At 41.5% G+C, this 27,399-nt stretch overlaps 1 protein-coding gene across 10 annotated transcripts in view; it reads right to left on the bottom strand.

Annotated features, from left to right (window-relative positions):
* Positions 1-27,399, bottom strand: part of MYO9A (myosin IXA) — a 168,766-nt gene that overhangs the window by 76,922 nt on the left and 64,445 nt on the right. For all 10 annotated transcript variants that reach the window (XM_053271838.1, XM_053271840.1, XM_053271841.1 and 7 more), the window contains 5 exons: positions 19,663-19,752; positions 9,048-9,164; positions 6,134-6,268; positions 3,080-3,201; positions 1,692-1,833 (listed from right to left, as the gene is read on the bottom strand). In XM_053271838.1, the coding sequence (XP_053127813.1) occupies positions 1,692-1,833; positions 3,080-3,201; positions 6,134-6,268; positions 9,048-9,164; positions 19,663-19,752 (606 nt within the window). The remainder of the gene's footprint in view (positions 1-1,691; positions 1,834-3,079; positions 3,202-6,133; positions 6,269-9,047; positions 9,165-19,662; positions 19,753-27,399) is intronic.

The raw sequence follows: 27,399 nt of genomic DNA, 5'->3' as shown, positions 1-27,399 counted from the left end.
TGCTGAGCAGGTTTTTGTTCAACAGAACAGAAGGTTTTTGTTATTTAGATATTTTAAAATAAGAACATGATTATAGATTGCATTTGTACTACTTTAGAAGAATTCCAAAATTCTATCTTTAATGTAGAAAACCATTCTACTTTCAATAATGTACAAAACAGTTTTGCTTCCATTGAATAAGAATTGTTCATGCATTAAATATATCTGTTACTTGGCTAGAGAATGATGTAAGAGGTTCCCCAAGTTTGTGCAATGTTGTGCTTTAGCAATTTTTTTCTTGGTAAGGCTTTGCAGATTAGATTTCCCCATATACATGGTTTCCTCAGAAAGAATCTGATGGAATATAAGGAGTAGGACCATGTGATACCAAGACGGCAACAGAACTTCACTCATGCCCATAGTATCTCCTTGTAAGAAAAAAATTGCAGTCTCAAAACAGTTTACTTATGTTCATGAGTTCTACAAACCTATGTGGCTTTGTTGTACTGCAGACAGGCAAGAACAGGCCCAATATTCAAAAATTCATCTACAACCATGCTCATATTTATCTACACTGAAAAGGCAAAGTGTGCTGTCAAGTTGGTGTCAACTCCTGGCAACCAGAGCCGTGTGGTCATCTCTGGTAGAATACAGGAGCGGTTTACCATTGCCACCTCCTGTGCAATATGAGACGATGCCTTTCAGCATCTTCCTATATTGCTGCTGCCCGATATAGGTTACCAGCTGAGATTCGAACCGGCAACTTGTGGCTTGGTAGTCAAGCCAGTTCCCCGCTGCGCTATACTGAAGTCCCATTGAAATCTACAGGAATTACATGAAATCAACTGTTTTAAAATTGTTTTCAGTTTTAGTTAGCATAACAAAGGAAAGGGTAATAGGTGATGTAGGTAATATGCTTATTTACAGTCCACTGAGTGCCAATACAGGCAGAGTGTAACCTAGCAGAGTCAAGTGCAGGCTCAAGACATCTATATCAAAATTCCTATTCTACAAGTTAAAAAAGTATGCCGAGAAGTGGCACTTTGCTCTTGGGGCATGCACAAACCATTTGCTGCCGAATCAATTCACATCAAACCGGGCCAGTTTGGCGGCTCAATCGCGAACCGAACCAGAGGCAGTTCAGTCCATGATCGAATTGGACCAAGCCTGGTTCAGGCAAACTGGTTCAGAGTAGTAGAAAGGTTGTTACCTGACCCACGTGGCTGACGGCACTCGCCCCTGCCCCCTGGAGCGGTCCCAAGCATGTGCGAAGCTTTGTTTAGGAAGTCACCTGTGCAACAGTGGCCCACATCCGCAGAGACCGGAACCGGGGTGCCACCACACGGCTTCCTAAATAAAGCTTTGTGCACGCTTGGGGCTGTGCTGGGGGGGAGGGGGGCAAGTGGTGGCACCGGCCAGGTAAGAACCTTTTTACAGCTCTTGCTGGCCCCGCCTGCCTGACCCTTAAAATTTCCTGGATCTCCACCGCTTTACTTGTAAAGGAGAATTCTCATCTGATTTCCCTTTGCAAGTACTAGCCTTCTGAACTGCCGAAATTTGATTTGAAATTCAAGCCAAAGTTCATTTTTGGTTCATGCACACCCCTACTTTGCTCAAACACCCAAGGAGTCTAAATGCATTATGAATGTTTAAAGTTAAACCAAAGAGTTGTCTATTTTAAGATAAATTGATAGCAGCTAATACATACGGACCTTCACACCATATTTAACTTTTCCAGCGTAGTGTTTTATGATAAAGGCAGGCTCCATTACTGTTGGAAATTCAATGTAGGGGTTCCCTTCGTGCTGACGCTTAAACTTGTCTAGCAGCGTTTGATTTGTGGCTTGTGGGAAGCTAAACAAGAGCGGGGAAATAAAGATGTTCTTAAGATACTGTTTTGTGTCTGATGATTTCAGTCCTGAATTAATCATACAAGCATGCACTACTCTTGTGAAACATCCTGCTACAGTGATATATGTCCTGAATCAATCGATAATTAGCAAAATGTGCCTTTCAGCATCTTCCTATATTGCGGCTGCCCGATATAGGTATTTCAGCGGGGATTCAAACCAGCCACCTCTTGTTCCCTAGGCAAGTTACTTTTCCGCTGCACCTTTAGGTGGCCCCTAAAAGAGTACTATTTTTATTTGCAAGTATCACTTCAGCAGGTAAATCCTACAGTGCAATACAATTTGTACACTACAATCATCCCATTTCAGGTACCCATTTTACAGATATTTCATACCCTGTAACACAATGTCATTAAAATAAAAAACTGAGAACCTTAATTTGCTACCAGAACCAAAAGAAGAAGAAATTGATTTCTGTAGACTATTTAGTCACTTTTAGTTGCAAATTGTTGGACTGTTTTTTAAAGCATTATTTTTCCTTGAAATTTTGTCTACCACAAGCGGGTACACAGAAACTCAGAATCTTGCCCCTTCTGCCTGGATGCCACAGAATTATGCACATAGAAAAATCAGGATCTTCTGTTCCTGACTTCCTAGTCCACTAGTTCGCCTTGTTATTTATTATATTTACAGTGTGTACCACTCAACGGACCAGAATTCTTAAACTAGCTTACAAGAACAACATTAACAAAATCTGAAACAAAGATAAAAACAAAACATCCTACTCTAAAACAGCCAGCAAGCAGACACAGAATCAGCAAAGGTCAGACAAGCAGCAATTACAAATTAAAAGCTTGCTGCCTCAACTAATACAACAAAGTCATCAGGTGAGTCTTTCTAGAGAGGGTATTCCATAGGAAGGGGATCACTACTGAGAAGGCTCTCTCCTTGGTAGCCATGCATGCATCACTGTAGATAATACTGAGCTAACTGGACCAATAGTTTGACCCTGTATAAGGCAGCTTCCTATGTGCCTATCAGAACTTCTCTCTGTCATCCTGGGGTAGTTTCACCACCTGTATCATCCTGTCAAATAGTTATGAGAACTTTATCATGCATTAGGTATATATATGCAATAGGATGCTCATAACAAATAATATGGTTTCTGTTTCCAGGCTGCCACTTACTTGCAATGAAGGCAACACCTTGATATACTGATATTGACAAGAATAGGGAGATAGCATACTCACTTGCTTTCCTCATCCAGCAGATGGAGCAATCCTGTTGGCTTTTTGCTGATGAGGTTTATGCAACCAGTGTTGTCTATGTAATCTATGTTATGCCAGCTGATGCCTTCAAGTCTGTATTCCTCCTGGAGGGATAGAGAAAACCACACAACATTTCAGCAGGGTTTACAGTGAAAAAAACCAGGTTGCTTACCTGTAACTTATTATCTCTGTGGGGATCCATGGTCACTCACAACTGGGTCTTCTGCGTCTGTGCTGTAAAGCCATGGAAAAGTCTTTAGGTCCACTGTCCCTTTAAGGCATAGTGATATTGTAGCCTTGAAAGGGAACCTATAGTTCCAGCACTATAGCGCCCCCCCCCCTCTGGAGCCTGAAATGGTCACTGCAAAGAGACTGACAACATCTAGAGGTAGGAGAAGACAGCAAACACACAGCAGCACAGGTATGTAAACAGCATTTGTCAAAATGAAACTAGCAGAGGGGATGGCTGGGCGGGTATTGTGAGTGACCATGGATCCCCACAGAGATAGGAAGGAACATAGGAAGCTGCCATACACTGAGTCAGACCATTGGTCCATCTAGCTCAGTATTGTCTACACAAGACTGGCAGAGGCTTCTCTAAGGTTGCAGGTGGGAATCTCTCTCAGCCCTATCTTGGAGGTGCCAGGGAGGGAACTTGGAACCTAGATGCTTTTCCCAGAGCAGCTCCATCCTCTAAGGAGAATATCTTACAGTGCTCACATGTGTAAGTTTGATCATAAGTTACATGTAAGCAACTTGTTTATCTCTGTAAAGATCAATGGTCACCCACAACTGGGTGAGTGACTAGCTCCCGTGAAGAGGAGGTGGGTGCTAATGGTTACAGTACTTTCTTTAAAACTGCCTGACCAAAATTTGCCTCTGAAGCAAATCGCAAGTCCATAGCATAGTGTTGGACAAAAGGTAGGTCCGAGAACGAGGTAGCAGCCCTGCAGTTGTCCTTCATGCTGATGCCCGACATGTGGACAGCTGAAGTAGCCATGGACCTAGTGGAATTAGCCCTGATCTTGGAGGGCGGCTGAACACCTTGCTTCTTGTAATAAAAGAAGATCAGCTAAACTAGCCAGTTGGACAATTCTTGTCTTGAAATGGCAAGGCCTTTGCTTGTCTCCGTATAGGAGATGAACTGAATGTCTTAGTGTGATTCAAAAAGTAAAGGAGACACTTTCGGACATCCAGGGCATGCACAGAATGCTCAATGGGTGTAGAAGGGTCACAGAAGAACGCTGGTAACACAATGTCCTGGTTGATATGAAATTTGGATACAACTTTAGGACGGAAGTTAGGATCCGGTGAAGAATGACCTTGTCTGAATAGAGTTTAGCATAAGGAGAATCTGCCTTTAGTGCAGCAAGTTAACTGACCTGCCTCACCAACATGATGGCCACTAGGAAGGAAGTTTTCAGGCATAACAGTCTCATGAAAGACGTTAGTAATGGTTCAAAGCGAGCCTCTGTAAGAGTGTACAGCACAAGCAAGAGAGTCCAAGGTTCAATGGGTGGCATCACTGGAGGGTACAGGTTCTTATCACCTTTTAGAAAGAGTCAGGATGGACAAAGACGGATTTGCCATCCCATTCCTGGTGGTGTGCTGAAATGGCATCTAGGTGAACCTTAATGGAGGTGTTAGAAAGTTCCAGTCCTTTGAGATAGGTGAGGTAGAGGAGTATCTGCCATATCGACGCCTTGAGAGGAAGCGTAGGATGTGAGACGCCTCCATTTGAATTTTTAGGACCTTCTCATAGAGGCCTTTCTTTCATTTAGCAGGATGTCTAGAAGTTCAGCCTCCACATGGTCATCGAGAGGGACTTCAGAGCGTGATGGGAGACTTTACCCTCTTTCTCTCGTGAGGAGGTCTTGATGAGGCGGAAGGCGACAGTAAGAGCCTTTGCACAGCTGGAGAAGAGCCGGGAACAATGGTTGCCAGGGCCACTTGAGGCACACCAAAATGCATTGAGTGTGCTCTTGGAGGATCTTTCCTATTATCCTGGACAATAATGGGAAGGGGGGGGGCTACTCTGTCAATGCAGTTGGAAAGCATCTCCTATTGATCCCTTGCCAAGGACTGCCCTAGAGCAGAACATAGAGCACTTAGTATTATCCACTGTGGCAAATAAGTCTACAGTGGATGTAGCCCATGAGTGAAAGAGTGCTGACACAACAGTGTCGTTAAGCTCCCACTCATGGAGGATAGAGAAGGAGACATCTCGACTAAGGGAGTCAGCTAGAATATTATCTTCTCCCTTGATATGGATGGCCATAGGTGCGATACCATAACACAGGCACCAGTCCAGTCATGTGCTGACAAACTGAGCAAGCCTGTGCCCAAGGGGTGCTCAGTAAATACCTCCAACCATAGCAAAAGAGATCCTGTCCCATGAACTTTGTAAACTGAAAGGTGGCAGATAAATGTTTCAAATAAAGAATAATGCACCATCTTTTAGACTAATATTTTAATGTATTCGCTTTTCAGTTCAGAGTTATGACCCACTAATGGTTTTAGACATAACAGGTAGCAAAAGAGAAATTACCGACTATGTGTGTGTCTCTTTAAATATACACAACATGTTTGTCACTACCTGCCTGTAACTGATCATCCTCGCTCTCATGTTGCGTCTGAGGAAGTGGGTTATAACCCACAAAAGCTCATGCATTAAAATATATTAGTCTAAAAGGTACTGCCTTATTTTATTTTGGATATATATAACAGCATTTCACATCTGAGTTCTTCCCCCTTAATAGAATAACTATTATTAATATGTATCACATGTTTTGGCCATTGGCCGTTAATAAAGTATCTATCTAATTAATGTGTATCACATCGGGGAGACTAGAGCACATGCATGCAGGGTTTTTTTTTTACTGTACCTTAAGATAGGAAATATTTTACATTGCAGCACATGCTTGTGTCTAACAAAAAACGGAGCAATACCACCTGCGGATAAACTTAATGTAGGCGACATTTATACAAGAAATCAGTAAGATACTGACTATGTAAACAAATGTTTTACAAACTTACTTGCTCCAGTTTAAAGATGTGCTGATTAAAGTAGTGCTGTAAACGTTCATTTGCAAAATTAATGCAGAATTGTTCAAAGCTATTACTTTCATAATCTTCAAACCCAAAAATATCAAGTACTCCAATGGACAAAGTCTGCAACACAAAAAGATATAGCAAAAATATCACACTAATATCTGAATTTGCCAGATTGCATAAGCACACAATGTTAAAGGACTTGCCCAAGTTGCACAGAATTGGTTAAGAATAAATAAAAATGCACTCTCTGTAAACGTGCAAGGATTGGGAAAACACCTCTGCTTTTCACAAAAGATCAAGCATTTCTCCTCAAGGGGCAAACTGTACTCAAATTCAGTTGTCATTTTACTGAAATGTACGTGGGTGCATTTTGTGCATGCCTAGTTAAAGACAAACCTGGAGCATTCCAATGTTAGAGATGGGTAGAATCTTGGTGGACATTGTGAAAGCAAAGACCTAAATGCTTCATTTACAGTAGCTTGACAATACTGAGGTGCCTATTTATTGCCCCTAAATTATAACATTTCTTTTGTATGCTCAAAGCTTGTGAACATCTACAGCAAGTTATTTTTAAGCATATCTATGGAAATGGCAAAGAACTTCACTCTTAAAGGGTTATGTAGTTGATTACTCTACTAAGTAGTATTTATACACTTGATTTCACAACATGCAGTGTTTCCCCATATTTGAATTATGAATAGCACTGTACATATGCATTAGAATTATAGATATTACTGTATGTGCATTTGAGATAGCACGAGCATCCATCAAACAGAGCATTTACCAAATGAGATAAGTGATTTTATATTGTTCACTACCCAGAAAATGAGTTAACACCAGATAACTATAACTATTCCAATGCTTGCTTTTAAGAACACAATGTACAGTTATCTAGCTAATTAAAGCCTACATTTTCAAATACAAGGGCTGGCTTCAGGTCTTATGGCGCCAATCCCAATTTCTGAAGAACTAATGTAATTCAAAATTAAAGGGTTATCCTCATTTCTGGACTGTATTTCCTTTTGGACAGTGGGCAAGCAACTAGGTCGTGACCCAACAACCCATGGTCACATTCTGGGCTATTGGGAAATTTGGGGATTCCTACAAAGGGAATCTCACTGTCATTGTCCTCTCCTGCCCACCCCCCACTCCCATTAATTAATAGGCTTCCTCCAGAGGTCCCACATAGTCACAGGAGCCTCTGCGAGAAATCTCCCATTTGCAGATGAGGTGGGATGAGACAGCACATCAACCAAAAGAATGTGACACTTTAACCAGCGGACAGAAAAGGAAAGACTATTGCAAGGAGGAGAAGCTGCCACCACCTATGGAGAAGAAAAAAATCTACCACCACCATCTCATAAGAGGGAGGCTTCAGTAGATCCCCTCCTGTGTCCTGGCTTACCCTGGTGGTGGCAGTGACAGCAGTAAAACACCTTCAACTGGCCCACCCACTTCCTCCATTCCACCTATTGCTGCCTCCTCCTCTCCTCCAGTCACCCTTCCTTGCTTCAAATGGGAGCTTTCACTTAAGAAGCCCCCTGCTGTGATGGCCCCTGCAAGCACTCTGCTGAAATTCTGCTTTTGGAGTTTTGAAGGTAGCAGATCTTAAATTCTACATTCATGTATTTGATATACTAAATGCAGAATATGAGAGGAGAGAGTCCTGATGCATACTGGTCATTTTGCACCAGAGATTTATGTCGCAGATTTAAAGCTTTTAAGAAGAGAAAAGCATTTTCTGGAAGGGGAGGGAGAGCAAAATGTTTTGCAGTGCCATAAAGCCTGCAATATTATAAGAAAACCCAACCGGAATATGTTATATGGAACTAACTCCTACAAACAGCAGGTTTCTGTGGCAGATAACGTCACCAGGACATTGTACACTCAAGTCTCATATCAAGTGTGCAACAATGACCTACACAGAGTCTGAACAATTGGGATTTATTTGCAATCTGCTAAGTGCTGAACATTACATTTATCTGCTTGGGGTGCATTAAGCCCATAACCCTAACCTGATTGATGCAGTCAGAAAGGCTATGCATTAAACATTCAGCAGTATAAGAACACTGTGAGCTTATCATCTTATGTCACCTGAAAGCAATTACTGTAGTATTTTAAATGGAAAGTGGGGAAAACTGAGGAATTAATTTATGCATAAAGAAGAAGTGGCAATAATTTGAACTATGCTCAGAAAATGGTAGTCATTAACGCACAGACCTGACTTTTATCATTCAATATCCATATTGCCACTGAGTTTGGATCAGACAATACCATAACCCAGCTCTTCTATGCATGGCGAGAAGCAACAGCGCATGCTTAGGGGAGCCTCCCCACCAACTGTTCACACATTTTTACACGTGTATGTTTGGAAAGCCCAACACACCTAGGCCCAGATTGCATGGCTGACTTCTGAATTTAATCTAGGATATCAAGCGCACAATCTGAGCCTATAGATCAAAGAACATTATGCCTACACTGTGGACAGTTAAAACGGGTGCACCAGTTTAGCACGAGGGAAGGGAATACTGATAAAGAACAGAACATACAGACTTCAGTTTACCTCCGTTCAAGGTTCAGAAGAAATATTCCTTACAGCTTGCCCATTCATTTTACATCTCAAAAGAACTTGATTTTGTAAATAGCTCTGTGACAGGAAGGTGCAACTGGTTCTCTTTTTCTCAAAAGGTCCAAGAAACCAATAGAAACAACCTCTTAAAATATGCCTGGTTGTCCAACACACAAAATCTCTCTTTTTAAAACCAACTGTGTCTCTCTCCCTGAAGTAGTCATTACCCATAATATAGCATAAAGTTAAAAACTGACATTTCTAGAGATTTTTCCATTGAATGTTCCCGATAAAGACATGTAAATTACACACAGGTCAGGGGGTTACCTTGGTGCTCTCCTCCAAGTCCTTGGTATTCAAAAGTGCATGATTAATTCTAAAAACTATCCAATCAAACAGGGCACTGTACAATGATTTAGCCATGGAATTCCTCACTGTAACAGCCTGGAAAATAAAAGAAATAATAATTAGAAATAAAGCCTGATTGCACCACTTCAGGTCTTTTTTAATTTTCCGCATATGAAATATTGCATGTAAGTAGAAAGCTACACTGTCTAGCAGGTTTGGTTAGAATAGTTTTTTCTGTCATTATTAGTATTATTGCAGGGGCATTCAAAAATTGTGTTAAACATTTCAGGATTCAACCACCTCATTCTGTTGCATATATAGACGAGGCTTGAAAGATCCCCAAATCACCAGTCACCTCCCAAAGCACATCTGAACAAGACCACCATCTTGCCTCATTAACTGAAATAGTTTTACTAAAGAGCATCCTGCCCCCCCCCATGCCATCACCCACGACAATCATATTTTTAACAACAGAAGCAAAGACAGCTTTGAAACCTGGTGACTGTAGTCCTACAGCAGATAAAGAACGCCTTAGTATGTTTAATATTCTTTCAAGCAGCTTGCGCAGAGGAGGTAATGCTTCTTCAGAAATACCCTCCAAGATCTGATTCTTGTTCACCCACGCAAAAAGAGGAGAGGGGGGTCTAAAACGTGACTTGCAAAGGTGTAAACGGGGGGTGGTGGTGGTTTTGTGAAAGTTTTGTTCCTCAAACCTTAAGCGTCCCTGGAAAAATGCTCAGAAGAGGAAAAGCCAGGAATTCACATTCAGCAGCCTAATTTGCACATATTTTAATGATCATTTCTTACTTTGCATATCATTTCTAATCCATGTTTATAGAATTATTTATCCATTGACTACAGCAGAATTTATGTGGAGCAGCTCTAAGTTGTTATTAAGAATATTTATACTGTACACTGCTTCTCAATAAAGGAGTTCTCAAAGAGTATAGCAAAGCTGTAAGAAAATGGTTCTCTGTGTGAAGAGGGTTCACAGTCTAAAACCTAAATACAATCCATAAAAGAACCTTATATGTGCCTGAAAAAGGCACCTTTTTCCCCTGTTAGAAGAGATAGGTTTTGGTGCCAGTTAAAGGAAACGCAAGTGTTTCTGGCAGTGGAGTCTGAGTGTGGGACACTACCAGAAAAAACCTCTTAAAGAATGTTTCAACTGCCACAATCTGTTTAACCGAACTTCTTCCCCCATAGTGTGAACTCTGCAACATGTTCAAGGAAGTCAAATTTTATTCACAAATTTTTATTCACCTTGATTTTATAGAAGGAAAGGAAAAGAGGTACTGTTTGCCAACTTTTTCCTTACTTGCCCCATACAGCTTCTAAAAGAAAAATGTTTCCCCTCTCAATTCAATTATGTCAAGAGTGTGGAATTACTGAATCTTCACTGTGGCTAAATTCAGTGTAAGTTTTACTTTTGATGAGGCTTGCCCAAATATTGGCTAAGGCTTGCCCAAATACAGGCACCCAGAAGTTTCAAGTTTTCGGACACAAGCTACAAGGAACTCTTTTCTTATGTCCGTGTATTTTACTTTGGGACACATCAGAAACCCTTAACTATGATAATGAGACTATTCAATCCTCCCCCAGGCATAACCTTGGCCCAATATTCATGTCACCACGGCCGTATGGAAAACACAAAGACACTGCCAGTTCTTCCTGCACTGCCAGGATAATGCAATAAGCCCCAGACCAAATAGGAAGAATTTATTCTGTAGCTCTTTCACATGCCCTAAGAATTAGTTCTAGAACAGGAAAGAATTTCAACATGGACACTTGGCAATTCCCAAGGGTATAAGAAGGAGTGTCACAGCTGTGGAGTCCACTTGGCTAGAATAATGTGAATACCAAGCCATGGGGTGGGGGTGGGGAGTGAATGCTTGTCTGGACAGCATTCATGCTTGTCCTGGTCTATGGTCAATAGAAATGATAGTAGCAGATCTGTGGGTCAGTTGTGACCATCGAGATTTAAAAGAACCATCACAGCAAAGTTTTTAAAACACAAGAAGTTCTGGTAAGAACGAATCTGCCTGCTATAATCAGAAATCCTTAACTATGATAGTGAGACTATCCAATCCTTCAGCCCACTGCTGCCTCAAACGTTCACATATATGTTATCTTAAATTGGGGTCGACAACATTACAAACTACACCACTGACGTGTCCCTACAACTGTACCAAGTTTGGTTCAAATCGGTCCAGGCATTGCAAAGTTGTTAGGGATAGGGGGACACAGACAGACAGAAAGCTGGGTGATCTCATAAGCTTATTTTCCTTAAGGAAAGTAGGCTAAAAACCCAAAACAGCCTGTAGTTCTCTCAAAAGCTACTAATCCTAGCCTGGGCATGTAGCTTGACAAACTTGCCTCGCAAGCTGCCTTTTGATGCATGCGCATGTGTGCACACACGTACATACACACACAGAGACAGAGAAAAACACTGTGGGTGAGTGAGGAAGGTAGGACTGGTAAAGCTTAAAAGTCAGCAGTTGCTTCACTGTCAACCAACAATGTAAATCAACACTGGATGGGACTGGAGCAATGCATCAGGGTACTAGGATTCAAACCCACAGATGATCCTGAACATGAAGCTTGATGTTGCACATGGATCTTGCCACTGCCAAGATCTAATCACAAAGGAAAGCACATCTATTTATCCATTTAAAATATTTCTCTACTGCCCAAAACTTGAGTCTCTGGGCAATTTACAATTAAAATCGTTTAAAACATGTGACCAGCAAATAAGTCTCAAGAACAATAAAGTAAAGCAACTTTAAAGTAAAGATACAGCATGGCCTGAATCATAGAATACTTTCCAGATCAGACTTGTAATAAAAAGGGACTCTTGCTGCTGTTCCCTGATACAGACTTGCCTAACCTCTCCTTTGCCTTGCTGTGCCCAGTTTTACCTCCCTCACTTAGCAGGTGCTGGGCTACAAACTAGGGTTGCCAATGGTCCTGGATTGGCAGAGATGTCCCATATTCCAGGGGGAAAGTGGTTCATTTTCCCCGGCTGGTGCAGGGGCGGCCGGCAACTTCCAAATCACTCACCAGTGCCAAGCTCTCCCTTTGCACCCACGGCCACTTGGAAGCTCTCCAAGGCACAGGGATAAAGCCAGGCTGCTGTTCCACTCCCACTTGATGATCAGCTGTAGACTAGGTAGGCTGGGCTTCTGGAAGCAGAGTGGCTTCTGGGCAGCCACGCTGTTGTCTCTGTGCTGGCCAAGGAAAAGCAGCCGGTTGCTCCCCTGTGCCTCATCACCACTGCTGCCCAGTGTGCCTGCCATTTGACCTGCGGCACTTCAAAATCATGGAGAAGATGCCCGTATGCGTGCTCACGTGGGTGGGAGAAATTTATTCCCCTCCCTTTAATATCTCTGGAATGACTTACCACAGAGCTTTGAGATCAAGCACAGATGTAGGGAAGGGCTGAAGGACTCTGTGTATTGAATTTGAAGCAGATTATTCAATCTACTGGGCTTTTTGAAAAATAATTTTGAAACCTTTAAAACTTCAAAAAAGTTCTATAAGTGGCTTGTTTCAAGAAAATTACCAACGCTCTGGAACTGAAAACTGCCCCCCTCCCTGAACCATCATTCCACCCCCATGTGGAGGAATCTACCCTTTGCCTTCATGAAGAAAGGTAACACACTCCACTCTTATGCCCAACTCTTTAGATCTCCTTTAATGGCTTGGCATAGGGCTTTGAAATTGGGCACAGATGTAGGAGAGGGTAGCAGGAACAGGAGCATTCAATTTCAAGAAGTTGGTCATTGCACTGACTTTTAATGATTCCCCCCCCCCACACACACACACTGTAGTAAAGCTGACAGAGTGAGTTACTTCTGTCCATAAAGTACTTCACACTTAGTGAAAGTGGAACTGATTATTACATCTGAACAAACAGCCAGCAGTATTTCTCCTCTTGTATTCTGAAGCCATGGCATGGGGCCTATGGGTTCTTTTTTTCTATAGCAAGTTGGTGTGTGATCCAAGGAGATATGTGTTTGAACGGTAAAGCAAGGCTGCTGCTGCTTCTCTCCACTCCAACCAGGTTTGTGCATCAAGAATGCTGTGTGAAACTATGGGGCTTTTTACAAATGCACTCTCTCCCAGACCTGTGGGTTTGTGGTGAATTTATCAAGGTGATATGTGGATACATTGGGACCTGTGCAGTTATTTCCCTGGAAACGCTCAGTGCTGCACTTGGTATCAAACTAACAAACCAACACGTGAATGGTGTAGGTGTGAGAGTCCACGGAACTTGTGCAATTTCTCCCCTGGAAATGCTTAGTGCTGCACTTGCTCTTGGGAAAGAATGGTTCAGAAGGTGTGTGGTGTAAACGTTTCTTCTAAAAATGCTCTGTATTGCACTTGGTCTGTATGAATGGCCCCACTCCCCTGAGATGACCTGGCCCCAAGACCGGTCCCTGATTCAGGCCACGGAATGTTGGCAGCCTAGTTAGAGACAGACATGCAAAACCAGGAATGGGTTATATGTGTCAGGAATAATTTAGAAATCTCCCCACCAATTGTCTATATCTCCCTAGGGAAACCTGCCTAACACTTAGTACCTCTGGATTTAGAACATGTTCTCTAATAAACAACCCCTCTACACATACACACACACAAACAGGGACTGAATACGATTTCAAACAATGTTTGAGAGTCCAGAGATTAAAATTTTCCATCATTCTACTCTGCCCATTATTAAGTGATAGACTCTTTGCATATGCTACAGTGTAAAGAGATGAAACAATCCAGCTTCTCTATGCAGAAGAGCTGGCCTTGTGAGAGCAAGCATGAATTGTCCCTTTTGCTAAGCAGGGTCTGCCCTGGTTTGCATTTGAATGGGAGATTACATATGCGAGCACGTAAAGATATTCCCCTTAGGGGACAGAGCCGCTCTGGGAAGAGCACCTGCAGATTTTCACAGAAAAGGTCCCAAGTTCCCTCCCTGGCATCTGCAGATAGGGCTGAGAGAGACTCCTGCCTGCAGTCTTGGAGAAGTCTGTGTAGACAATACTGAGATAGATGGGCCAAAGGTCTGACAGCTTCATATAGCTTATGAAAAGTTTGTTTATGAAAACCAAATAAAAGGAAACAAATTAAAGTGCCAACAATATAGTTTAAGAGAATTGTTAAAGCAGCATTTTAAACATATGATGAATCAGGCATGTTGTCCTCTCCCCACTCCTGTTTTATCTCACTTTGTTCTTCCGTTTCCTGTGTTCATGTCATCTCTTACAAATGCGTCTAAAGTGATGCCAAAGCCAAACACACATGCCAACCATCAGCCCCATTCTCAGATGATAGGTTCAAGACCACTGTTTGGCCTCAAGTATTTCTTAATAGAGCCTTGTTTCAAATATGGCTGCTTGCAAAATCATTTGCTTGTATGCTCATGAGGGACCCCCTCAATCCCAGAGGACAGAGTATGTACTTCACATTCTGCTGATTCAAGTCTCCCCCTCAAGTTCCATTTCAAAGAGAAGCATTGTTATAAAAGTGCCTTTAATAACAACAGCATCCTCAGAACAGAGGCCCGCCATCTTTGGCAGAGGCCCAGCTAAGCTTTTATACATATTCACAGAAACCATTAGAAAAAGTATCTTCCTGCCTTGTGCCTTATTTGCTTGCTTATTTCTGGAATTTAGCAAAGTGCTACAAGAAACATTGTTTCAAAACCGGAGTGTGCTATTTTAAGAGAAATTATGGAGGGAAAACGCCACTGAGGTGAGGAGCAAGTAATATTCTGCCAGTTCAAAAGCAATACTATTTTGTGTTAAGTCAGAAACACATTTTAGTACCGAGAGTCCTTATTGCAACAAAAAGCCAAAATGAGGCAAAACAGTTCTTTTTCAAGGCTTTTTTGGTGGGGCAGGGTGGAGAGCCTGGAAAGGATGATACTTAGGACAACGTTTTGCTGACTGGATTCACAACATTTTGCATGGCTCACACAATAGAGAGCTGCAGTTCTTGCTAGCCATTTAAAGGTCACAGCCATTTGCTAATCTGTAAGAAAACATTTATCATTGTCAACACAAGGCTTGAGAACAAGCAGTGGCACTTCCCATGCCATGCCCGTACTTCTGGGCAGATGTCTGGTCCCCCACAGCCCCTAGACCCTCCAAATCCTCTGAATTACGTCTTAGGCTGCCATGCGCAACTGGGCTGGGGGCGGCTGTAGCAGCAGGGCCTGGCCTAGCGAGCAGCCCACCGACAGCTGCGCACACCTGTGCTATGTGCACAGGTAACAGCGTGGGGTTGAGAAGTCCACCAGAGCCACACAAGGGAGCGGAGCGAGCTGTGAACCAGCCAGAGGCCCAGAGCTACAATGAGGCTGGGGCCCCCCAGAGCAGGCGAGAGGCAGACAGCCTCTCCAGAGGCTCCAGAGCTCCCAGGCCGAGCAGCACTTGGCTGGGGTGGCAGCAGTGACCACAGGGCAGACAGATGCGTGTAGAGTGAGGGGAGAGAAAACAGTCCCAGTGGTCAAGCAGGCATGCCGTCCAGTCAGCCAGCCAGCCAGCGCATGCCTCCTTTGCTGGGTTGCCAACTTGTGCCACACACACCCAGACCACCAACGTGAGAGAGAACAGGTAAACCGAGTGCTGGGTACTTTGAGCCAACTTGCATTCCAGGCAGGACTGAGTTCTCATATTGTGCTGTGTGGGTTGGAGTCAGTGAGTGAGTATGAATGCGTGCTAGGACTCCAAGAGGGATCTGGTGCTTCAACTGTTAGTGTCTTTTCTGGGTGCTTGGGTGGGCGTGGGCGTGGCTGGTACTCGGTCCCAACTTCTTTTCAAGCACTTTCCCCATCACATTGTTCAGTCCTCAACTACAGTTTGGGAACTAAATCTCATCTGGTTTTTGCAAGGCACCTTTTTTCTTCTTATTTTCCTATCCTTCCATCCCTCCTCACCTCTCTATTCAGTCTGTTTCCCTTTCCTGTGGGCCCCTCCGCCATTAGAAATAGTTTGGGAGATGCTCACAGTTTGGGAATGGCGGGGGTGGGCTGCACTGGCAGCAGTTTGAAGAAAGGTTTAGAATAAACCCTGCTGGCTGGGTATGCTCCAACTCTTTGTTGGATTGTGCTGCTGCCTGGGTGTCTTAAGAACAATAATGCCAAACCAATACTGGAGTAAAGCAGGTGGCACACTGGATGTTAAAAACTTACTAAACTACCATCACAAATGCATCTCAGCATCATGCTCCAGTGAACCTTTGTGTGACACTTGAGAGTCCAGTGATACCAAGTAACTTATTTTAACTTGCAGGGTTCCTGTGCCTTTCATAGATAGAATTTTTTCCTGCTGAAGGAAAATGATGGGAAATGCTTCACTAGTTTAATTTCTGTCTTCCAAGCAATTGCTAAAGGCAGAGAAGGCCTGCCTCAAAAGCAGGTGTCTTACATGGTGAATAAATAGGATTGCAGAGGAAGAGATCTATTTCACTTGGTTCAGAAAGGTGTATCTCTTGGTACAGTCTAAATTTCCGAAGTTTTCTAATGCACTCCATTTCCCATTACTACTGTTGTGTGCAAACTGCAGTGATGCTAGTGGCAGGATTGTTCTTGCAAAGTTTGGTATCTGTAGGTGATGTAAGTTAGAGTTCTGTACTTTCTATGTACCTTTAGCTGGGATCAGTAGTTTCTAAAAATTACTTGGAACACTTTGTAGTCGCTTGAACTAATTCTGTTTAGTCAAGGAGAAGGTGCTCTTTGCTTAGTTTTCATCACAAAGGAAGTGCATCTGTGTTTGTATCTGTATAAATGCTGGAGAATCCTATTCCTCCTCTGAGGATTTGCTTGCTACACTTTGTTTATTCTGCAGGTGCTTTCATTATGTCCAAACATCCATATCCAAGTGGGTCCTGGCAAGATCTCATGAGAAGGATGAAAAGCAAAAGAAAGCTCTTTGTCAATGGCTGTCTGGCAGATCTGTAGCAGCTGCTGCTTCTACATCAGCAGCTGGACCAGTAAAGCAGCAGAAGACGACCCATCAGAAGCTGCTGATCCTATATCTGGAGTTGAGACAACTAGTAATGTAGCAGGAAAAGATCCATTAGAAGCTGTGGCTTCTACATCAGTAGCTGACTGGAGATGACACAGCAGGCCTGCAGAGCAAAGACTCAGGAACAGATTCTCCATATTTTAAATTGACATATGATCCTGCCACTTGGCCTACCAAAGTAAATGACAGCACTAGGTTATTTCTGATAGAAAAAGGTCCTCATCAGAATTGAGAACAATTATTCTTTTTGCGAAGATGAACATGGCAGACCATTCATAGCAAGCTGGTTTTACAAAGTGCTTCCAAATGGTGAAAAGATAACCAGAAGCTGGTTAATATTCACTGAAATAAAGAAGGCACTGTTTTGCTTTTCTTGCATCTCATTCATGGACAAATCCAATCTTCTGACTGCTTTCTCAGATCTCAGCAAGGGTTTTACCTCTTGAAACATCCACTTCATTAACATTCTTCCTTGCATAGGACATGCATGTGGAAATGGAAAGAATGTCTAACAGGCTAAAAAGGTGCAATTGATTATCATTTGCAAGCCCAGATGAACAGCGAAATAAATAAATGGCGTGCAATACTGAAAAAATTGCTGCATATTATTTTGTATTTGTGTGAAAGAAACCTTTCCCTATATGGAATAGTGAATACATATGGTGATGACCCTCGCAATGGTAACTTAGGATTAGTGGAGCTTTAAAGTAAATTTCATCCTGTTTTGCCCCAATATGTTACTTCTGCAAGAGAGTCTTCTGCCAGGGTAGTCTCGTACTTTTCAAGTGACATTCAAAATGAATTTATAGCCATTTTAGCAGAGAAAGTAAAAACCACTATACTGGCTGACATAAAAAGAAGCAAATACTTTTCAGTTATGATTGATTGCACTCCTGATATTTCTCACATGGAGCAAACCAGTAAAATCATGATGCAAAGAGGAATCTGGCTTAAGTTTAGGAATCCATCAGTAAATGTGTTCTTTCATTTTCTCTGCTGCAGGTTTTCAGGTAGCAGACAGAGCCACGTGTTCATAGTTCTCAAACTGTTGCTAGAAGTTGTTAATTGAGGTTCCATCCATGTTGCATTTGAATTCATTGGCATGATGTATTTAATTACAGGGTATTGAAAAGTTTTATTTTCTATTGTGAACCTTACTGGAAAGCTGCAAGTGCTTGACAGGGCAAAAGAGCTGGATCAACTGCCGATTCAGAAGGCAGGTGTTTCAAGTTGGGCTGTTTTTTCCCTTCATTCAAAACCGTTTTGGATCAGTTAAAAATTGGACTCTTGAGACGCGGGGGCGGGGGGGGAGTGGAAAAACCAATGTGGCATGGGGATAAGTTACATGCTGAAACGTTTCTGCTAACACATATCCTTTATAAAAGTCTTGTTTTACATATTTATATTCTTTCAAATTCAGTGCTTAAAAATTGGATCCTTTAGTGACAAGGTGGAGGAAAATATGTGGGATGGGAATATGTTTTTGAAATGTTTCGGCTGATGCATATACTTGTTTTAAATCCTTACATTCTTGTGAGGGCTCTTTTGGCCCTTAAGAATTCATGAGTTAAATACTGCATGTGTCACTCTGTGTGTGCACACAGGGGGATGATGCTTATCTTGCAGGGGAGTGGGGTGTGTGTGCAAAAGATCATTAGGTCCAAGCTCCAAAATTACCTAGCTGCACCTCTGAGAACAAGTAGCAGGAACTAATACAAGGAGGGAGTCAAACCATTCCTTTTGTTTTGTTTGGTTCTAGTTCAGTTGTAACTGAAGTTAATCTTGGTTGCTCCTAGTTCTGTCTAATAAAATTTCAGCACACATAAACCAACTGGTTCAGTTTCAGATCACATGGGGAAAATGTAAATGTCATTCACTTTATGAGACCAAATTACATCTGATAAGGTGATTCATTTCACTGCAACATTACATCTTACTCTTAATGATGTATGGCTGAACATACCAGACAGGAAAAACAATTTGTACAGGAAGTTGCCATATGGTGATCCTGGACTATGATTTGATGCGGAAACATATGATCGAAACCTTAACAGATAAACACAACCCACTATTTGCTTGCTTGTTCTCACGAATTCCACCACCAGATTCCTTCTCTATAGCTTATGTATTATGTAGCTGGTTTTTGATTGTAAGAAAGAAGCTCTACCTTCTCTATACCCTACCTTATATCCAGGAACTAGGTTATTTCACTCTGTACCGTTTGGGACCCTGCATAACTGTCAAAGGTGAAGCCCGTCAGGGAACTTGCTGTAAAAATCTTTAATGCCAATCCTTAAGTGAAATGTTAGGATAGGTTTTGACAGCAATGTGGAAGTGCTGAAGACTCTGACTGAGTGCGTGGGGGAGAACACTCTGCCAGTAGCATTTCTGCTGTCCTCCACAAGGTTTATTGCCACAGTGTGTTCCACTATGGATTTCAGCTTTACAACAGCACTCTTCCAATCTGCATTTGCAGTCTGCAGCACCCATTTTCCAGGGACATGAACAGGGCAGACATTTTCCTGTTACAACCCTTGTAAATTTACCAAATTTAAGTAATTTGTCACACATACCTCTGCCAGTTTATATGGCAATACAAGCTTCTCTCCCACAGTCACTGTCTTTCTTGTAACTAGTGCTTCAAACAACATTTCTTCTTTCACCTAATTAAAAAAAGAATCCAGCATTAATCACAATCTTAGAAACAACACAAAAGGTTAAGTCTTAGAGTTGAAACAGACAATGTGCTTAGAGCACTAATGTTATTTGGTCTATACACTTGATACTGAAATCTACACACTCAAGTTGGTATGTTACATTCGGTTCTCTAACTTCTAAATTATTCCCCCAGCAATAATCTCTGAAGGATGAATGACTCCAATGGTCTGACTCGGTATAAGGCAACTTCCTGTGTTCCTATGACTCTTGGGAGCACTGTAAACATTAGGTAATATCCTATAGCTCTCTAGAGTGATCAAATATTTTCACTACCTAGTACCCATATAAAGGTCCTCATTTTAAAAATAAAAGGCAGTCTATGCTACTCATGAAATGGGGCCTATATTCAGGCTAGAACTAAAGCTTCACACAGATTAAAAACTTTAAGGTCGATCTTAAAAGGAGCTATTGTATAACTAAGAAATGCCACATATGCGTATCCTGAGAGTATTTCTATTATCTTTGACAATCTTCTTCTCCTTTCAATATTCCATGAGCTGGGTCGATAGTCCTCCTACTGTATTAATCAGAAACTGAAACCAACAGCAAGTGGGCCAGTGGCCATGAAATGAGCCTATGGATTTTAACCAAGGTATCCCAGATCTAAACCTATGCACACCATCACACCACTCTTTAGTAACATTAAAGAAACTGATTCTCTTGAAAAGGGATTTTACAGTAGGTTCACAAGAGACAAGAGAAGATACTTCACCACATAATTCACACAGAATTCATTGCCACATATGTGGTGGTTGCCATTAGGAAGACTAGATTTTTATCTTCCACTAATTTATCAATGGCTATTAGCCAAAATAGCTTAAATGAAGAATCTGCGTGCACAGGCACTGTACCTCAGTTTATCAAATGATACCTCAACTTAACTGGGGACAAATGAGGGACAGCCATGAACTTCATAGCCTTCTTGTGAGCTTCCAAGAACATCTGGCTGGCTACTGTGGGGCTACATTCATCTTGGACTAAATAGTTTCATGAAATAACCACCTTTTCAAAGAGGCATGGGATTAAAGGAGCAGGCCCTTTTTGACAGATGTGTCACACTTTTTCTTGTGCTGGCATGCACATAAACATCTTCACACACAAGGGCCAGGTGTGCTTTGCACACCACATTATTCTGACATTTTCCACAATGGGGAAGATGGCCCACTGCCTTATCAAGTGATGGCAATACAACTTCCATGGTTTTACAAGCGGATTGTCTCAAATGATTCCAGAAAAGAAAGCAAATTAGGCATAACTGTATTTCCAAACAGAGATACCGTTGTATAGTTATGACATCAACCCACTACGTAGGACTTTGCCTAATGATTAGTCCAGACTTCCCGATAAGATGGGGAATTAGAGTCAACCAGAGGCAAGCTTAAAATGAAATCATAATAAGGCAAAGTAGCAGCTCCATTAGAGAGGCATCCATGCGCCTGTAAAGCCATCCAAATACAAAGAACGTAAACTAAAGGTCCGGGGCAGAAATTGTTAAGCAGAGTTGTATATCTGAAGAGGTTAGACTCCCTTGTGTGTTATGATTCACTGAAAGCATTTCATTCCTTTTGGACACCAGTTCACATTCCTCTAACACAGTATCTGTAAGAGACACCATTTATAAAGCTTGTCTTCATAACACTCTCAGTCTAGTAAAAGAAAAAGAAAAATATAGTCTCAAAGAATAATTCTCTCTCACACACAATTCTAAGTTCGTTCCAACTTCAAAACAAAAACTGGCTCAGGCTAGAAGATTTCTTGAACCTTTGACCTTGGGTTCCCTTACAAAAAGGCCAGTATGAACAAACTGTTCTTTAGATGACTGCACATTTCACAGCAGAAACAGCCAAAGTCTGCAGACAGATCAAGGATGTATATGGATACTGCCCTTTAAGCAAAGTATTCTTGATAAACAAGCCTATACAGTCTATATCAGGCCTGCTCACCTTAGGCCCCCCCCCAGCTGTTTTTGGACTACAACTCCCATAATCCCAGCCACAGTAGCCAATAGCCAGGGATTATGGGAGTTGTAGGCCAACATCTGCAGGAGGGCTAAAGTTGAGCAGGCCTGGTCTATATCCTTTTAAAAGCCAGTTCAGGGATGACATTATATTCACTTGACAATGGATGCTAGAATGTGGCTTCCACCCAAACCTGTAATGTGCACCCCACAAGAACAGGGGAACATCAGAACATGGGAAGCTGCCTTTTACCAAATCAGACCATTGGTCAATCTACCTCAATATTGTCTATATCGACTGGCAGCTGTTATCTAAGCTTTCCGGCATGAGTCTCTCCCAGCCCTACTTGGAGATGCCAGACATTGAATCTGGGACCTTCTAATAGATGCTCTACTTTCAAGTTATGGCCCCATATCTTACAGCTGACAGGGCTCAAATACAGTCACCCATCCAAATGCAAACTAGAGCAGACCCTGACAAGCCAAGACAACAATTCATGTTCACTACTGCAAAACCAACTCTTCTCAGCAGGAGAAAGGAGGCAGATATGCAAAGATAGCTAGAGCTAAAGCTGACAGCAAACCCAAGAAGGTGCATCTATCTACTTCTCCTAATTGTACTGCATTACAACCAGTGGCCCCTCTAATTTTTAATCTGTGTGCGGAATGAGTTCTGTTCTGGGTGGAAGTATCAAGGCAGCATGTGTGCACATGCATTCAGAAATGCGGTCTTCCTGATTCAACCTGAGCAGGATCTAAAACTGAGCAGACATCAAAAAACTTGCGAGCACACACACATGCACACACTAGAGGGAACAGTGATTACAACTGTATCGTACCACTTTCTGGAGGGAGCTCCAGTGCATGTTCCTTTCCTGCCCTCTCCTTTCATTTCCATTTGAACAAACACTGAAGCTAGCAGCAAGATGCTTTTCAACCCATGCACATGCACAAAACAGCACTCCTATTTTGAAATCTCTCTGCAGCACACTTTTGCCTATCGAGCATGCAAAATATTTTACCAGTAAATAACATTCCAATCACAGACATAAATTTCTGTTGTAGAACAGATGAAGCAATGGCGCAAAATAAAACCTAAAGTGATGACATGTGGATGAAATCTCAGGTCCATGAAAGTGGTGCGCAATCACCAACATTTGCTATTGTAAGGAATAAACTAAACCCGTCTGGCAGCATTTTGTTGAGATGGCTCCTTTGCTGTATAAGACTTGGTTATTTTTAAATGACAATTTGACAGATGTACCCTTTGCAATCTCAGCTTTCCAAATTAAAGCGCTTTAAACCTCTGCCAGCCCAAATAACAGCTCTCAACACTTATCTGAAATATTCAAGTGTGTTTCCTTACAGTATATCAACAGCTCACAGTTCTTAAAGTGGCTATGAATAAAGAAGCTTTGTGCTGCCATTCTGTTTTCCCCAATGTAGGGAAGAAGGGCTGAACTGCAAATGATTTGTCCATGATTGCTGGAATCAAACATAGGGAGGAATTCAATCCAAATATCTGGCTGTATTCAATATCCATAAAATATCAAATTCAGATGTGTGTTCAACATTAAGCACTAGGTCTGGTCTACACAAGTACAGGTGGGAGTATGGACTTCACCAATTCAAGTCGGGATCAAAATCTAATGCTTCTCTGCCTTTAGGAAAGCTATCATTCAGGAAAATGCTGGGCTGCAAGCTCTATCTCCCAGATATGCTAGCTTGTTACTTGCAGATATATTATTTTTTTAATGGGGATGTATTCTAAAGCGTCGGTCCCCACACCCCACATCTGCAATCTAGAATAGCACAAACTATCCAAATACCTCATTCACCTGCCCAGGCCTGATATTTAAGGTGTTGGGCCACTACAGACTATCTCCTGCACAGATACCAAGGACTAAATAGTGAGGAGCGTTTGGGACTAACTTGTATACATGGAGATATGGGGCTGCTTTTTCGGGGCACTTTGCTATACTTATGGCACAAGGCAGCAACTCTGTAGGATAACAAGTTACTCACTCGTTAAGGAAGGGCTATGCCATGAGAACATCAACAGCTGACACTTAATTCAATAGACCCTGATTTCTTAATGAAAGTGTCTGTTGGATATGGTCTGTGTTTTAAAAGTCATAGTATAGTAGTTTGGAGGATACAATAGTTATACAAAATTGAGTTCTACAACAGGAATAAGGTGCATATTGTGCATTACATACAAGTAGCCTTGCTAATTTGTGCTCTCAAACTAACTTGAGAGCTGAGAATAGATTTCCCTTCTGTTTCAAGGATCTTCATGCTGGCAGCTGGGATCTAATAACTGCTCAATATGAACTAAGAGAGCAAAACACCATCTATATCCCATGTGTTCCAAGACAGAATATATGCTCTCTTGACAACATTAATCTATGCACCATGTGCACACAGCAAGGAAGACTGAGGCATTATGATGTGGAGATGGCAGACAGCTTTAAAAGGGGGATTTTCATGAAAGGGTACTGTCATCAGTTACCATTAACCAATATATAGAACCTCTAAGTTTAAATACATAACGTTTCTCAAACCCAGGCAGTTGCTAGGGTACAAAGCACAGAGTTGGGCTCTTGTTTTCAGCCTGTTTAATGGCCAGGCTGGTTTATTTATTATTTATTTGATTTGTATACCGCCCCTCCAAAATGGCTCAGGGCGGTTGTGGGCTTCTTGGAGATACCCTGCCAAGCTATTGCTGGAAACAGGATGCTGAACTTGGGCTATGATGCGATCCAGCAGAACCCTTAACCCATGACTGTGGAATTCAATTTCTCTGGAGATTCTCTAAAGTTTGAACATCAGAAGCCTTGCAAGACCTTTTAAGTTGAATTTATTTTTTAGAAGAAGAAATTAAAAAGTAGATATGGGATTCAATTTTTGATAAGTTTTCTAGTTTAAGAGGATACTCTGTGTGTGGATTCAACATTGTTACCTGCCCTGGTCTTTTTCTGGGCTAAAAATCTCAATTAAAAGTGTTACATTCCTCATGTGACAATATGATGCTTTGCAATGGGACACTTTCTGTGAATTTTCAAGTTTAATATTTAACCTGAATATTAAATCTTATTAAAATTAAATCTTATTAAATATAAGTTTAGTATAATATTGTCATGTATTTGTTAATATTACACGACAAATAACTGATTAAAATAAACTAGTCAGCCTTTCCTAAGATGTCCTCCAAAATCCAGCAATAAAATGGAACTGAAGTAGCCAGATCAAAAGCCTACTATCAGTAGAGTCTGAAGATGTTATAAAACTCTACCAGACCACATATTTGATATCTATCCGTATAAAGAAATTTCTACACATATATTTAACAGCTTTTATTCAGGAAAACCAGTTGCCTTGGCTTGCAGGAGAGACAAGGATAACAAACTATGTAGGAATAAGAATATAGGGGATTCTCAAGGGAATATATTTGTACCAAGTTAAACTAATAAATATATTCCTCAGTCTACTACAAAAAATTACTACAAAATAGTAAATTAGAGACATTCTCAACTTCCTTGACTAAGAATGCTGGATTCAATTTCCATTTCCATTATTTTTCAGGGAAAGGTTACTTTGTGACCCAATACTTTATGATATATTAATAATAGTACTATCCATTAACCTGAAGTGACTCAAGACTTCACTTAACATCTACAGACTTACATAAACCCAAATATATTATGTTGATTAGAGTGATATTTAGCTAACACATTTTCTCCTGACAATATTAACACTGCCAAGTTCCCATGAATTTAAAAAAAAAATCCTCTTCCAACCAGAACCTTGCTCTGACCTCACACATGCTTTATTGGGTTTTCCTTCCATGCTGTGATTAGTGCTAGTTCCTGGCCTCTAATTTGACCTCTGGGCATCCTCCTGATTTTTATTCCAGCTAGTATGTCCTGGATTAACCCTAGTACAAACTGCTGTTCTCTTTAACACACTAATCCTGAGGCTATTCTACTGTTCAAATCCCACTATGCTGCATCAGTTCCTGACTCTATATCACCCCAAGACTGAAAAAACACCACAAAAGAAAATACACGAAATGTATTTTAGTTTCAGGTGCATATGTTTAATGTTAACCGCCCAGAGACGAAAGTTTGGGTGGTATTTATAAACAAAGTAAGTAAGTAAAGTCTTAGCTTTAGCAGGCACATTATATGGTGTACCTATTACAACTGTAACATGAGAAGCAGCCTTAAAAACATCAATAAATGAACCTTGATATCCACTGAGATTGAAACATGATCTCATGTTTTATGACTATCTATATGTGGCACTGAGTCTAAATTTATCTACGAAAGAAACTAGATCAGACTGAACATTAACATACAAGGTTACAAAAAAACCACAACCCTTTAATTTCATGTTTATTCGGAAGCTCCAATTATGTCAATGAAATGCGCTTCAAAGTAAGTATACGATTGCAGTGAATTTATTATGGAAAAGCACATTATATCAGTTCATCTTGAATAAGGAAACAGAAATGAAGCTGATCTGATGCACTCCTGAGTTAACATTAACTCACCACTGACTGAGTTAATGCGCTTTTATATTAAGTTTCCTTCAAGTACCCCATTTATCTATTTAATATTTTATTTGTACATCAACCCAAACTTCCATCTCTGGACAGTTTACAGCAACATAAAATTAAAACAAAAATTATGTCTGGAGAAAAGAGCTGGTCTTGTGGAAGCAAGCATGACTTGTCCCCTTAGCTAAGCAAGGTCTGCCCTGGTTGCATGTGAATGGGAGACTAGAAGTGTGAGCACTGTAAGATATTCCCCTCAGGGGATGGAGCCGCTCTCGGAAGAGCATATAGGTTCCAAGTTCCCTCAATGGCTTCTCCAAAATAGGGCTGAGAGAGATTCCTGCCTGCAACCTTGCCGAAGCTGCTGCAAGTCTCTGAAGACAATACTGAGCTAAATAGACCAATGGTCTAACTCAGTATATCGCAGCTTTCTATGTAAAACCTTAACACAATTTAAAACCACAAGACTAGTTAAAAAGCTTGGGTGAAAAAATGTGTCTTTAGAAACTTTTAAAAAGTTGTCAGAGACGGGAAAGTTCTTATTTCAGGAGAGAGAGCATTCCAGAGCAGGGATGTAGCTAGGGGAGAGGGGGCCCAGGTTTGCCCCTCTCCCTGGCGGCCCCTTGGAGTGAGGGAGATAATGAAGGGAGGGGTGGAGCTGGGGGCCCTCAGGACCTGGGGGTGCCCAGGTTCTTTGAATCCATCTGTTCGGTTCTAAGTAAGTAAGTAAAACTTTATTTTGGTCATAGACCAGCAATACAACAATATAACACGAATGAGAAAATAATAATAAGTTATAGCTACACTCCTGTTCCAGAGTCTCGAAGCAGTAACAGAAAAGCCCCATCAGAGATACCTATATGCTGACTCATAATTAACCTTCACATTTTGGGGAGTCATGCTATCATGGGATCTATTCCCTTCCCCAACATAAAATGAGCTGAGTTCTTAGAAACACTGATTTGGGGATTCTTCTCCAAGTTTATCCTTCTGAGTTGAGGCACGTAGCAACTAGAAACAGTGCCTTCTCTGCTGTGGCACCACACTTCTAAAACTCTGAGTCTGCCTGGCCCCTTC

This window comes from Hemicordylus capensis, chromosome 10, assembly GCF_027244095.1.
Source record: "Hemicordylus capensis ecotype Gifberg chromosome 10, rHemCap1.1.pri, whole genome shotgun sequence".
NCBI classification, from domain to species: Eukaryota; Metazoa; Chordata; class Lepidosauria; order Squamata; family Cordylidae; genus Hemicordylus; species Hemicordylus capensis.
Note: the sequence above shows the minus strand (reverse complement) of the source record. Positions and strands in the feature narration are given on the sequence as shown.